General features: G+C 40.5%; 1 protein-coding gene across 1 annotated transcript in view; it reads right to left on the bottom strand.

The window, feature by feature from the left end:
* The window catches only part of ankrd28b (ankyrin repeat domain 28b), a 71,705-nt gene that overhangs the window by 43,811 nt on the left and 11,709 nt on the right, over window positions 1-16,185 (bottom strand). The window contains exons 2-3 of the mRNA XM_084053171.1: window positions 8,689-8,772; window positions 4,335-4,413 (exon numbers count right to left, since the gene is read on the bottom strand). Coding sequence (XP_083909297.1) covers window positions 4,335-4,413; window positions 8,689-8,772 — 163 coding nt within the window. The remainder of the gene's footprint in view (window positions 1-4,334; window positions 4,414-8,688; window positions 8,773-16,185) is intronic.

Here is a 16,185-nt window from a genome sequence, read left to right as displayed (position 1 = left end):
TTTTTCCGGACCGGATCGCGTCCGTTTTATCCGTTTTTTGTTAACATGGGAGTGGATGGGACTTCCGGCCGTTCGTTCCGTCGCGAACGGACATGTCTGTTTGTACCCTATCACATGAGACAACGTGTCAGGAAATAGGCTCTACTCACAGCAGCCATATTATGAAGACATTCACAGGTGTTACCAATGATACTAATGAAGGCTCTGTTCCATTTAGTGTAGCACAGTGGTTTCCACGACCCGATAACTCTGAGTGTACAAATGGAACCAAATGGACCCGTAAGGGTCCATTTGGTTCCATTTGTACACTCTCAGAGTTACACACCTGTAAGGGGCCATTTGGAAGCCCATGAGGGTCCCTGAACCCCAACTGTAAACCCACTGGTGTAACAGAGTGTTTCCAGTGAGCCAACATGCACAATATCAGCACCCTGACTCTGTTTGACCAGAATGGAACAGAGCCTTCATTAGTATCATTGGTAACACCTGTGAATGTCTTCATAATATGGCTGCTGTGAATAGTGCCTATAACCTGGCTACGTGGGGGAAACAGCCACGCCAATCCAGCACAGGTGGCGAGTCAGTTCAAAGAAGGGAGCAATGCAGGCAAACACCACCCTTACAGAGGATGGTAAGCATGACAGCGATGCATGCATGGGAACATGATTATCTCAACTAGGTCTGATGCGAAATGGGAAGTGCTGGAGCGGCTGTCCAGAGGACAAAAATAACAAAACAAAAGGATCCTGAGCATCTGCTCAAAACGTTGCACATGTACATAAAAATATTTTTCTGATATACAGTATACAGTAAGATATTGTTTTGTCTTTAACTCATTAAGACCGGGGACACGACTGTGTCATTTTAGATGTCTTTGGCTATTCAAAAATAGCAGATATACAAGCTCATAGCTACTAACTTGTAGATCTACTATTTGTTAAAAATCGTGAAAATGTGTGCGAATCTTTGAATATATATATATATATTTTAAAGCATTTTTTTTAACTCAAATCTTTGCTTCTGGGGGATTCTACAAATGTCTTCTAAATCCTTCTTATTTTTTTAAACGTATGTTGCTATATATATATATCAGCGATTCTCAAACTTTTTCATGTAAAGGACCCCCAAATGTATATGTATTAGGCCGCAGAGCCCCATCTGACGAAATATTTTGTTCCACAGACCCCCAGAAGCAAAGATCTGAATTAAAATCACACCCTGTGTGAAGGAAGCGGTGCCTTTGGGGCGGGGCTTAACTCATTTCAGTTCGTCCCTATTGGTGGTCTGAGTCCACTTACCAAATTTTTACTTGGTAGCATGCTGCAAACTGGAATGGTGGCTGTTTAAAGCCCAGCCAATGGGCACACAGAGGGGGCGGGGCTTAAGTAATTACAGTTCGTCCCTATTGGTGGTTTTAGTCCATGTGCAAAATTTGTACTCCGTAGCATGATGCGAACTTAAGTTATGGCTGTTTAAAGGCCAGCCAATGGGAAGACAGAGGGGGCAGGGCTTCAGCAATTCATGCTCGTCCCTATTGGTGGTCTAAGTCCACATACCAAATTTGGACTTTGTGGCATGCTGGAAACTGGAGTTATAGCTGTTTAAAATCCCGTGCTCATACGGGCGGACGGACATAACATACGCAGGGGGTCCCTGGACAGAGGGGGCGGGGCTTCAGCAATTCATGCTGGTCCCTATTGGTGGTCTAAGTCCACATACTGAATTTGGACTTGGTGGCATGCTGGAAACTGGAGTTATAGCTGTTTAAAATCCCGTGCTCATCCCGTGCTCATACGCTGGGGGTCCCTGGACCGCTCTTTGATAACCAGTGGCACGTGTGGCCAATGAGAGGAGAGATGGCATAGGCAATCTCCAAGTCCGTGTGTGTGTGTGTGTGTGTGTGTGTGTGTGTGTGTGTGTGTGTTTGTATGTGTTGCTGCTTTGCCGTGCTCATCCCGTGCTCATCCGGACAGACGGACGGACGGACGGACGGACGGACGGACATACGGACAAAGTCAAGCTTAGAGCGGTTGGCACCGCTAAAAATGACACAAACACGTTTAAGAGGTTTATCATACTTCCGTTCTACCCGTCTTTACCAGTATTAAATCTCATCCAGTATTATTACCTTGATTTTGGGTCTTATTCTTATTACTATCATCTTGTTGTAGTATGTTACCACAGTTCTGCGGATCATGTGACAAATAAAACCCTTCCTGATTCGTGTATCCATTGACACCAACACAATGCAGTGTAAACTTTGCACAGACATGTAACACTTTGGAAAGGCTGCTTCATATTTACAAAGACTGAAGGGAACTGTACTGAACACAATGTATGTGAGTAATGTGACTGGTACTTCCTCTTTCTACACCTTACCGGAACTTTATCAGAGCATGGCTTTGAACCTTGTACCGATGGTCACGGATAGAGAGAACGGAACTAGTGAACAGAAAACGTATTCTAAAGCTAATTTTAAGTCAGCCAAATGCCTACTGTAAAATTCAGTTCATCTACAAGGAATCTAGTTTGGCTGTGTTCAGACTGGCAGCCCAAATCTGACTTCCTGGCCGACCCAGAACTGTTTTTTTTTTTTACTAATCAGATGTGAACCACATTCCCAGGTGGTTTGAAGTGTGATTCAAATGTGATTTCTAAACATGCGTCTCAGTCTTAACACTGTAGGATGGTGTCGGCCCCCGAAAATAGCCGATCTACAAGCTCACAACGCGCCGCACTTGAGCTTGTAGATCTGCTATTTTCGCCGATGTCTGAATACACAAATCCAATCTGATCACTTGCAAATATTGGTGTGGACTAGGCCTGTCCCCGACTATGGATTTCTATAGTCGAATCTGATTGGCCAAATGTTGCCTACTAGTCTAATAGTCGACTAATGAAACACCAAAAAAACAAAAAACAGAAATGTTTTTTGGCATGATTCGACTGAGATTGGCAGTCGAATCAGTCAGATTCGACTCCGAAGATGTTATGCAATAGAAGAACATTCCATTTGGGCAGTAGGGGTGCTTAATGTCTGATTTAACTTATACTTCCTTGGTATCTCCCAATAAATCATGATGTATATCCTATTTTTGGCAAACTACTAGTTAATTAATTTAACAAATTAGGCCAATCTCTCAGTTGAATAATCGACTCAAGACTCCCCTCGGCTGATTAGTCGACTATTCGAATAATCGAGGTCAGGCCTAGTGTGGGCACAAACAAATCAGATTTGCCTGCAGTCTGAACTGTCTCTCTGGATAAACGTGTCAGCCCAAACACCCAGTAGAAACTCATTCACCAAAATGACGTCTTTAGGTCTTGTTTAGAGCTCTGATTTATGGCTTATCCAGATTGCAGTTGCATTGATTTTATTGTGCAGTCTGAACAGCCATAAAAAACGCATGGAAACTGATGTTTGCCCATCCGATTCGTACCACATTCCTTCGCCTTGTTCAGACTGCATGAAGCCAAGCCAGCTCCAATCTGGATAGGAAATCAGGGCTGGATTTGGGCTAAATCATGGATTTGAAGCAAACATTTAATCTCACGACTGAAAATGTGCCGTTAGGTGAAGTCCTAATGTGCAATTTGTGAAACGGTGTGAAAGGAGCCCCCACCAATTCTGTGTTTCACACACCAATAGCACCACACAATATATCTGTACCCATACCCAGCATTGGCCAGGTTATTTCCTGACACGTTGTCAGATGTTTTGGTAGCCATACAGCCAACCAGTTGAAGAATCCAGTTTTTAACGTTTGCTTTAATGAAACATCAGAGATCATTAGGGGTTTCTGGAAGATTATACATGTGTTCCATTGCTACTTTGACCACTTAAAATACTCTATAATCTTAAAATAACTAATAACCCAAAATAGGCTATCTATTAGCTATCAATTGGCTATCTAATGGCTATCTATTAGCTTACATAGCTATTAGCTTACACGTTGTAAGCTTGTCGATACTAGCCTATTTTTGGGCGGCTGAGAACTTTAAAGGAGTAGTTCACCCCCAAAAAATAGTTATTTTCTATCAATTAAACACCCCAGAAAGCATTGAATTCATGGAGTTTTTTTCGTTTTTATCACATTCCTAGGCCAATAATTGGATGACCGGCGGAAAGATGCTAACGTATCCGGTAGGAGACTCAAACCGGAGAGACCACCGGTCATCAAATCATTGGCTTAGGAATGCGGGGAAAAAAAACAAAAAAATCTCCATGAAGTCAATGCTTCATGGGGTGTTTAATTGATAGAAAATAAGTCATTTTTTTCGGCGAACTACTCCTTTAATCCATGGGGCTTCCAAGTCTGAACACGAACCATTACCTGACAGAATGAGCAGCTCGATGATCTCGGCGTCTCCCAGGTAGGCGGCGGCGTGCAGCGGCGTTCGCTTCTCATTGTCCTGCGGCGGGAAGGGAAACATCACTTCTGTTAAAAGATGACTGAACCAGAACAATAAAAAGATCCCAAACGGCACTTCCTCTTCCTGCCTCCCCTCTACCTTCATCTGAATGTGATTTAGTGTCTCTTAACCCATTGAGACCTGAAGCCGATTCTACACGTCTCCTAAATCTCAACTTTTCTGAAAAACGTATGTTTCTATATCGGTGGTGCTCAATCTTTTTCATGTCAAGGACCCCCAAAATTATTTGTATTTGGCCGCGGACCCCCATCAAAATATATTGTTCCAGGGACCCCCAGAAGCAAAGATTTGAGTTAAAAATGTTCTTTACAATATATATATATATTCAAAGATTTGCACACATCTTCAAGATTTTTCAAAAATAGCAGATCTACAAGCTCATAGCGCGGCACTCGGTGCCGCGCTATGAGCTTGTAGATCTGCTATTTTTGAATAGCCCAAAGTGTAAAATAATGCTTTTTAGCTCAAATCTAAAAATGACACAGTTCCAGGTCTTAATGGGTTAACTCCGTGTCCCCCCCCCCAACCTTTTTTCTGGATCAGGGCCCACTTGGAAAATCATGAAAGTGTTTTGGCGGCCCTCCCATCTGATGGGTGGGCCACATACTTGTTTATTTGAATGAACAATCAATCGATTGTGCTCCACCTTGGATCAATGGAACTAACGTAGTGTACTTTCAAGACGTTCTTGTTTATTGGCATCACGTTTTATTATTTAAAAAGGTAGGGTAAGTGATATTCTTTGGTTAAAACCAAAACGTGTTTTGTTAAAAGGTTAAAGGTCTATATTGTGATAGTAATCATTGATATAGTGTTTGTTCAGTAAAAGGAGTCTCCATGTCTCTCCAGCTCTTTAATAAACAGAACATACATTTTCAGGTAGGTGACAACATTTCAGCCAATCAGAAGAGAGTACCCATTCATCAGCTTAATTTGTATAGTGTTCCAGTTCCAATTGTGTCTGCTCATTTATTTGTGTCACCACTTCCAATTTCACTTGTTTAATCTGTACAGTTCTCTATCCTGATTGGATAGAATTGGTATCCCGACCTGAAAATGCATTTTCTGTTTTATAAAGAGCTGGAGAGACACGGAGACTCCCGTTACTGAACAAACACTCTATAGCAATGAGTACTATCAGAATATAGAGCTATTTAACACTTATTTAAAGTAAGAAAATCACTTACCCTACCTTTAATGTTATATTAACATTAAAATGTTATGTTTTGCCAATTATTTGTGGCCCAACTTGCAATATCCTCTCTCCCCGGCCGACTGTCTTAACTGGTGTCACACTGTAGGCCTTATGCAGTCAAATCCTCAGTGTTCATTTAACCCATAAACACATGAACCGTAGCGTCCCTATTCTGAACACTTCATAATAGACGAACATTTGGGGGTCCCCAGCTAAATTTGTTAATATAGCATCACAATCATTTTAACCACTATATCTAATGTATTCATACGTTGGCTATTCAACAATGGCAGATTGTTGAATAGTAAATATAGCAGATCTACATCTGCTATATTTGAGCATTTTTGAGGGAAAAAAGTGTTATTTTAATATTTTAATTATCAACACAAATCTTCTGGCACAAAGCATTTTCAGATGGGGGTCCGCGGCCAAATGAGTCCTTGACATGAAAAGGTTTGAGAAGCACTGACCTATGAGTATTGATTAACACAATGTTCCTTTTTAGGACACGCAGTACAGTACAGTACATGTCATGACCCCATCGGAGGAACCATGTCCTGACCCTAAAACGTTTAGGTCCTGAATCACTGGGTCAACTGTGGCTTTTCACAAGTTCACGACCATTCTGACATTCCTTTCCTCTTCCACTTTCTATCTGGATCTGGAACTCACTCCGACTCTTAAGTGAAATAGTCAGTCGACAGAAAAGGCCAACAAGGGAACTTCAAGCAAGTTTAAACCAGCCTTATTGTGACACAAACAACGCCCACCCTCCACTCTAATAACACGGAGGAATGCCATAAAATAAGCAGAAACAGATCATGCAGCTATGTAGGGGAACTCTCACATCAAATCGATCAGCTATTCACTGTTTAAGAACGTTTCTGTACAGAAGGGAATTCTGTGATTCTGTGAATGCATACTCTGTTATTTTACTCTCGTGTATATGCTTTATTTTGGTATTGCCTTAGTTTTAACGGAGATGGATAAAATGGATCGGTGTTATTGCTAATAACTACTAGAATTGACTATCATCAGGGATGGAGCTCGTTAATTTTTATTGATAATGAGCACCTTATCGAGCCTGCTTATCGAACCGAGCTTTTATCGAGCCCACTATCGATCTTTTTCTATTATTAAGAAAAAAGACGTGAGACGAAAAATTCTGAACAGAACCGGTATCTTTTTTTATTGGCCAGTTGTCAACAGTGAGTTTGTGGCTGACAACTATCTAAAATTAAAATGACAAAAGTTAAAAATATTTTTGCCTATCATTAAAACAACCATTCATATAATGTGCAATAAGTGTTAAATGGCTTTATATTATGAATAGTACTGTAATAATTACTATAAAATCTCCATGTCTCTTCAACTCTTTATAACAAAAAATGCATATTTATTTTTTCTATTTTTTCTTTGTTTTAACCAAAATATATCACTCGCACTACATTTTACTAGGGCCTTCAAATACAGTACTTTACAGAGTAACAGACAGAAGGCAAGTGACCTTTTTACTTTTGGAAAATAATATTGAAGAAACGGTTAATTTGTGTACTGTCACTTTAAAAGCGCAATGTATACTTCATCGTACGACGGTGTCACGCACCAAACATAGCCGATCTCCAAGCTCACACTGCGTCTGTTCGCACCACGTTGTGAGCTTGTAGATCTGCCATTTTCGGCAACGATAGACTGAGGGACGGACACGCTCAGCAACACTAGTTATTCATTCACAGGGAGATCCCAAACGGATCATTATCAATTGGATTATTAAAATTGTCAACGGAGACTTGCTACATTGGGTAGAAGAGGACGAGCGTTTCACTCGTTAACGCCATTGTTTCACCGCTGCACCGCACATGTAAACACAACAACGACGCAACCACCCGAGTGTACAAATGGAACTAAATGGACGCTTACAGCCCCCTTAAAATAGTGATGTAGTGAGCTAATAAAATTCCTCTTCCTTGTTAACCAGGGCAGCGCTGTTTGGCACAACTTGCAGCTATCAATACACTTTTAGACCAACATGTTTGTGCCAGCGTGAGTGATCAGATTTATTTCTTGATCGCCTCTTGTTTTGATAGTTTAGACATGACGTCAGGGGCCGCTGCACTCGATAACAGGCTCGACAAGCCTAAAGCTTATCGATACCCGGGTCTCGATAAATTCATGCCCGGGTATATAATGTACCCGGTTTTCGAGCTCCATCCCTAACTATCATTCTTTAGATATTTTGAATTGCCGTTGAGTTTTTTGTTTTTTTAAAGCTAGACAGTGAAAGGAAGTCTGAGGAAAATCATTCATTAGCGATATTTAGAATTACAATTATAATGTGATAGAATTATGTGAGGAATAAGTCACGACTATTACATAAACGCTTGATTGCAATTATTTGAGGTGATCGCAATCATTTTTGCGTAATTGACCATTTTTCAAACGAATCTGACATACATTTCCAAACATTTTTGCAAGTATAAAATGATTACATATGCCATATTTAACATATTTGTCCTATCTGCCCTGTGCAGTTTTTGATTAACAAACCCTTCTATTTATATGTTCCAACGTTCAATGACAAAAACACAATTCAATTGCATGATCGTCAAGTAAACGTGTCATGATCGCTGACAGGCCACGTGAGGAAACGGATGCAGAGATGACTGAGGTCCTGTAGGGCAGTGGGTTCTCTTTCTTTCTCATGTCAAGGACCCCCAAAATGATTTGGCCCGCGGACCCCCCCATCTCAAATATTTTGTTCCAGGGACCCCGCCAGAAGCAAAGATTTAAGTTACAAATGTTTGCTTAAAAAAAGATATACATTCAAAGATTTGCACACATTTTCACGATTTTTCAAAAATAGCAGAGCTACAAGCTCATAGCGCGGCACTCGGTGCCGCGCTATGAGCTTGTAGCTCTGCTATTTTTGAATATGCCAAAGAATGAAAGATTAAAATGATTGTGATGCCATATTAACACATTTTGCTGGAGACCCCCTGGAAACCCCCTGGAAACACGGACCCACTTTGAGAACCAATGCCGTTGTAGGGATTCATTACCTGCGTGTTCACATCCTCCTTCTTGAATATGAGGGAGCGCACTTCATCCGGGTCCACGTTGAATATAGCTTTCAGCAGAGGCGGCTGCGGAGAGAGAGAGGGAGAGACGGACATTTGGGTCAAACATAATCACCTGACTTCATTTAGTTACGTCATAGTGCGGCACTCGGAGCTTGTAGATCTGCTATTTTTGGAGAAAAAAACGTGAAAATCTTTCAGACAGGTCCAAGAGGTGGTTACTGTTCAAGTAAGCATGCTTAATTTATACAACGTTGTACGTATAAACGTATAAATCAAACTTTACAATGGGCAGGACGTGTGATCTAAGCCACCATTCTCCATGAACTATGACAAGAGGCCAGTTAACACTTGTTATCCAAACAGTTTTTTGAAAAAATGTAAATAAAAAAATATATAAAAAATATATATATTTATACAAATATGTTGTTCCAGGGACCCCCAGAAGCAAAGATTTGAGTTGCAAATGTTCGCTTGTTCAGCTCCAAACCTGTGAAACCAAACACCAACGAAGAAGAGTAAACCCAGAGATCACGTGACCAGAAGAAAAAAAACATTGTATGCTTCCATGATAAAAGGATTTACAAAAGCAAATGTTTCCCGAATTTCTGTTGTTTTCTAAGTGTTTTTCAAAAAACAAGCCACATTCGAGGATCGCGGCGGGCCAATTATTTTTTCCCCCGACGCTACGGGACCCCCGTGCATGCAACGACCTCCTGTCCGCGAGGATCTCGGTCATAGAGAATATTCCATGATTTTTCAAAGGTACAGCAAAATCGCCGTTTTCACTGGCAAGGGGACAGTAGACGGATGAATGAATGAACGAATCCCTGGCAGTGAATTCCTGTCAGTGAATGAGTTTATTGGTTAAGGATAACGTTATGTTATATTCACTCATTCATCAATTGGTGATAGACTGTACACATATGCTAATTATATTCACTGTAGATAGACTGATTATATTATCCATATACCGCCTGTTGTAGGCCAACTGACACTGTACATATATCGGTCTCATATTCACTGTACATTCTGATTTGCATATATTCTCTGGTGATAAAGTGTTCATGTTTAATTATATCTAACTCAGTCATCTCTCCGCTCTTTCTTTACCTGTAGCTATTCTGTTTCACGCTTTACTGCTTTGCTGCTAGGATGCCTGGATTTTCGCACAGGAATCAACAAAAGGTTTATCTTATCTCAAGTGACACCTTGATTGATTCATTGTTTTATTTCCAACGCAAATGAAACCTCATCTCTCCGTCTCCATGTCTCCCATTACTGAGATATGACTATCATATTTTACTGTGGCCGACTTTCAAACCGAGCACTAGTTCAGTCAGCAGTGGATGCAGTGAATAGGGTCTATGCGCAGCAGCCATATTGGAAAGAAATTGGGCCGCTTCCTTACTTCCTTCACAGGTCTTACCAATTATACTAATCAAGGCTCTGTTCCATTTAGTGTAGCACAGTGGTTCTCAAACGTTTTCACTTTAACCCATTGAGACCTGAAGCCGATTCTACATGTCTCCTAAATCTCAACAGTATTCTGAAAAACGTATGTTTCTATATCAGTGGTGCTCTATCTTTTTCATGTCAAGGACCCCCAAAATTATATGTATTTTGCCGCGGACCCCCATCAAAATATTTTGTTCCAGGGACCCCCCAGAAGCAAATATTTGAGTTAAAAATGTTCGCTTTAAAAATAATATATATTCAAAGATTTGCACACATTTTCACGATTTTTCAAAAATAGCAGATCTACAAGCTCGTAGCGCGGAGTGCCGCGCTACGAGCTTGTAGATCTGCTATTTTTGAATAGCCCAAAGTGTAAAATAATGCTTTTTAGCTCAAATCTAAAAATGACACAGTTCCAGGTCTTAATGGGTTAAGGACCCCATAACTTTGAGAGTGAACAAATGGAACCAAATAGACCCTAATGGAACCAAATGGACAGGCAGCACCTGTGATCTTCGGCAGTGTGTGACATGCTGTCCATAAGTTTTAAGTCAATACTTTGGGTGCTAAAAGTTTAGTAACCCTCTGTATTTTTGTTCTAAAGGAGTAAGCTTAACCACAACCCTGTTGTGGAGAGTGTTTGACCACCAGTGCCAGCTTTTTGTGAACCAGTCACCTTTTTTGCTTTAGAATAGGGAATTAATGTAATTTTGATTTGTTAGAGGTTAGGTTAAGTAGGGATTTAAAAGCATAGGTTAGTTTGTTATATTTATTTATTGATTTTGCACAGGGGTCATTTTTCCATGTTTATATAATTTAAGTTAGTAATTCACAAATAATGTAAAACCGTACCAGTCTTGTGTCACTTCTGAACAATAAACCAAAAAAAGATCAAAACAATAAAGCTACATTTCACTTGCCAACCTTATGTCACGGTCCTTCATTCCCTAGACCAAAGGATCGCAACAGAGTTACACACCCATATAGGCCCATAACCATGAGGGTCCTTGGACCACAATGGAACAGAGCCTTCATTAGAATCATTAACAGCTACGAAGTAAGGAAGAGGCCCAATTTCTTTCCTATAGACCATATTCACATGGCGGCCATATTGGAATTTAACATTTAAAGTGCCGCCACCCGGGGTGGCTACTTTCATTGACTTCATAGAAACATGGCCGCCGTGTGAATATGGTCTATGTGGCTGCTGTGCATAGAGCCTACTGGGAGTTTGGGAACGGGTTACAGTAAGTTACTGATTCACTGAACATGGGAACAATCACATTGATGAGTCAATCACATGACTGTATGTGGAGGCAACGACACACAGGTGCTTTCAATGAGGTCTGATAGTGTGACTCATCATCATAGACAACATACCAGCTGTGTGGCTCACAGAGCTACACACGCTGTTAACCCGTTAAGAGCGGGAACGCATCAGTGTGTAACCACTTAAACCATTATTTTATAGTTTCTGCTATTCAAAAATAGCAGATATACAAGCTCATAGCACGGAGTGCTGCACTATGAGCTTGTAGATCTGCAAATTTGTGCAAATTTATGAAAATGTATATTTTTAAAGGGAACATTTTTGACTCAAATCTTTGCTTCTGGACTGGGCGTCCCTGGAACAAAATATCTTCAGATGGGGGTCGGCGACCAAACAGGGGTGAAGGGGTCCTTCACATGAAAAAGTTTGAGCACCACTGATATTATAGCAACATACTTTTTTCAGAAAACCGTTTAGAACACATTTGTAGGATGCAAAGATTTGAGTTACAAATGTTTGCCTAAATATATATATATATATATATATATATATATATATATATATATATATATATATATATATATATATATATATATATATATATATATATATATATATATATATATAAGATTTGCACACATTTTCCACCATTTTCCCCAAAAATTGCAGATCTACAAGCTGACGCGCTATGAGCTTGTATATCTGCTATTTTTGAATAGCCAAAGAATAAAATAAAGGTAAAGTTTGCGTTCCCGGTCTTAAAAGGTTAAATAAGGTTAAAAAAAAAAGAAAAATCCTTTTATACGGCATACGTTACGGTTTGTGAGAGTGTGGAGAAAAAGAAAGAAAAAAAAAGCTCAAGTAAGTTTGTGGTGCTGGCCTGGCCGGCCTTTATTTGCACATTTCTTTTACGATATGATGACTTGGCAATTCTGAACGCGACGAGGAGGAGGCAGACACAATCGGAGCTGATCCATAGTCAACAGCCAAAGTTGCCATCAACGCCGTCTGTTCTCGGTTTACGGTCTGGTAGCGGGCCAGGAAAAACATGTGCATACTCCAGCACGTATTGACATGATAGGTTATCACAATGTGAAAATGAAGCCAGTCCGGCCATGTGTTCAGAGGCACGCTACAGAGGGGAGGGTTAGCCAAATTAAGGCCGGGGAAAAGCATCTGTCATGTTTAGATTTGAACCACTTCAACCATTATCTTATACTTTGGCTATTCAAAAAAAAAGCAGATGTACAAGCTCATAGCGCAGCACCGAGTGCCACGCTATGAGCTTTGTACATCTGCTATTTTTTGAAAAATCATGAACATTTCTGCAAATCTTTATATATATATTTTTTTTTTCAAAGCGAATATTTGTAACTCAAATCTTTGCTTTGCATTCTTTTTTACAAAATGATATGTATTTGGGCCACGGACCCCCATTTCAATTGTGTTCCAGGGACCCCCAGAAGCAAAAAATAAAAATGAATTAAAACATAAATTCAAAGATTCACGATTTCACGATTTCACGATTTTTCAAAAATAGCAGATCTACAAGCTCATAGCGCGGCACTCGGTGCCACGCTATGAGCTTGTAGATCTGCTATTTTTGAATAGCCCAAAGTATAAAAGAATGGTTAAAAGTGGTTACACGGATGCGTTCCCTGTCTTAATGGCTTAAGCCCGACACGGGGCGTCTCAGACTTTCACACCGGTGAATCCTCCAGACACATCCAAGACTTCAGTATGGCTGTCCTTCTTTTTGCTAAGGTTTTTCAACAACAAAATCAAAACCCATTCACCATGATGGAAAAATGCTGGCAAAGATTAGGTTCCAAAAAATGTTTTAATAAATAAGGGCTCCCGAAGCCGACATGTGCAGGATATGCTTAAATTGACTCAACGAGGCATGCCATTCCTGCCCGGGCATCTTGCACCAACGTAGTAGACGTGGTCCAACCCTCTCTCTCTCTCCTTGAACCCTCCCCCAGAGGAACAGTCGAGGAAGCAGAGTGGTTGAAAATATTTCTCTTTTTTTTTTTTATGAAACTCTCAGTATAATTACATACACGCATCTGTTTCTGTCCTGTCATTCCCTTCACACAGGAACTAACGCTTGGCCTCAGAACAGGGGAGGAAGAGCATTTCAAATGGCGGAAAATAATAAAAAACAATCATTCATTCATGTATACAAGGTGCTGTTGAAAAGCTGTCACTTCCTGTAAACATCCATGACAGAGGGACCGGCCTGATAGCATTTCATTATGCAATTCGTCTGCAACTGCTGATCTGAGCTGGATGCCAAACCTTTTTTTCGTTTGTTTGAGGGTTTGTTACATTTGGACTGCTAGTAGGTATTTAGCCGTTTAGCAGAGCCACAGTAAAGGAAAGTTTCATTTCGTTTCCCTAAACCTTTGGTTCTCAAAGTGGGGTCCGGGGACCCCCAGGGGTCCTTTTGGGGGGTTCCAGGGGGTTCCCCAGCAAAATGTGTTAATATGGCATCACAATCATTTGAACCAGTTTAACCTTTTATACAAAAAAAAAAGCTTGTAGATCTGTTTTTTTTTTTTATCAAGAACATTTGTGCAAACCAAGGGAACATTTGTAACTCAAATCTTTGCTTCTGGGGGGGGTCCCTTGAACAACATATTTTGAGATGGGGGTCCGCGGCCAAATACATATCATTTTGGGGGTCCTTGACAAGAAAAGGTTTGAGAACCACTGCCCTAGACCATGGGTCTACAACAGGGGGTCCTCAAGAGTTACTACAGGGGGGGGGCCACCAAATCACTGTGTGATAGGAACTTTTATTATTCTACATTAACTCCTTGAAGCCTAGCATAATTATGTATTCTGGGGGCGGGGACATTCACTGAAAATAGACGATCTACAAGCTCACAATGGGTCGCAACAGGCTATTTTCGCCAAAGAGGTTTGGTGTAGAGGGGGGGGGAAGAGCAGAGCCGGTATAAAGCCAAACAAAGGTGACGTTTAGAAAGTAAATTACATATTAACATGAATCCAACATTAAGTGTGTAAACAAACAAACAAAAATGATGATAGTGCTAACTGCTAATAGGTCAGTATCATGGTCATCACGTCAGTACTATCATGTCACTATGAAGCCATCGATGAAATCTATGATAAAGTAGACAATTTTATACAGTATGCGGTGGGGGTCCCTGCTTCATCCGTCTCTCAGCTAAGGGGTCCTTGGCCTGAAAAAAAGACCCCCGACCTAGAGTAGACCATTTTGTTTTCCTGGACCGCTAGTGCTGCTGGTTCTCTCCCCGGACCCCCACCAGAACATGAATTCTATTGAACGAGCACAGAGTAGAAATGAACGGAGAGAGTTCACTGCCTCTGTGAGCGTGTTTAACGTGGTGCAATAGGAGCATGTGTGTGATGGAATATAAATGTGTGCAGTAATCAGCAAAGTGGTCGTCAAAGGCATCGTCAAAGCAGGGCTGCAATTATCGATAATTCTCTTAGTGATTATTCAATCACTTTTTTTATTAATCTAAAAGCAGGTATATACACACACACTACGCCCCCTTTATTCATCCAATTAAAACCGGGAAAGGCATCGGTGTCATTTTAGATTTTTGCGTTGGCCATTCAAAAATAGCAGATCTACAAGCTCGCAGCGCGGCACGAAAGCTTGTACATCTGCTATTTTTGAACATTTTTGATTTTTCTTTTTTTTAAGTGTGAGAACTACTAATTTAGAAGGGATTTGTAGAATCGGCCTCAGGTCTTAATAGGTTAGGTACTGTAAGTATGCCTGTTCCAACTGCAGATTTCTAATCAGCAAATTACATGGCAACAACTCAATACATTAACCCTGTAGACACGGTCGAGAAGACATGTCTGCTGCGGTTCAAACAGAGCATCAGAGTGGGGAAGAAAGGTGATTGAAGTGACTTTGAACGCGGCCTGCCCTGAACCGTTGATACAGGGCAGGATGGATGCATCCATTCCTTCAATGTCGTAGATGCCAAATTCTGACCCCATCATTTCAAAATGTCACAGCGGAAATCGAGACTCTCAGACCATGAACACAATGTTCAATATTGGACCAATGGGAATTCACTGGAGCCTCAGTTTCCTGTTCTGAGCTGAGCAGGAGTGTCACCTGGTGTGGTCCTCTGCTGCTGCAGCCCGTCTGCCTCGAGATTCCACTCGTTGTGCCTTCAGAGCAGTGTTGATTTTAACAGCATTTTTTGATTTGTTTTTAGTCATAGTCTTTTGAATAAAATTCCATTTTGTTTTATTCACCTGAAATGTTTTAGTTTGACTTTTTGTCTAGTTTTAGTCGACTAAACATCATAGCATTATAGTCGACTAAATCTACAGTTGATTTAGTCGACTAAAATGTGTTTAGGCGGTGCCTTGATGGCGTCGTAATGGCTGATTTTACACTTGGTTGCATGCTGAAAATAGCCGATCTACAAGCTCAGCGCGACGCGTTGTGAACTCGTAGATCGGCTATTTTCAGAGCGCAACGACACAAACATAAAATGACTTGTCTTTTAGTTCTACAGGATCTCTTCTCCACTCGTCCCTCACGAACAATTCAGTCTACTTTTTATTTGACGACAAAATTGTCAACATATTTAGTCTTAGTTTTTATTTAGTCTTTATTTGGTTTTTGTCAATATATTTAGTCTTAGTTTTTATTTAGTCTTCATTTAGTTTTTGTCAATATATTTAGTCTTAGTTTTTATTTAGTCTTCATTTAGTTTTCGTCAGTGAAA

The sequence above is a fragment of the Gymnoscopelus microlampas genome, assembly GCF_963454915.1.
Source record: "Gymnoscopelus microlampas genome assembly, chromosome: 3".
NCBI classification, from domain to species: Eukaryota; Metazoa; Chordata; class Actinopteri; order Myctophiformes; family Myctophidae; genus Gymnoscopelus; species Gymnoscopelus microlampas.
This window is presented reverse-complemented; position numbering and strand designations above follow the sequence as displayed.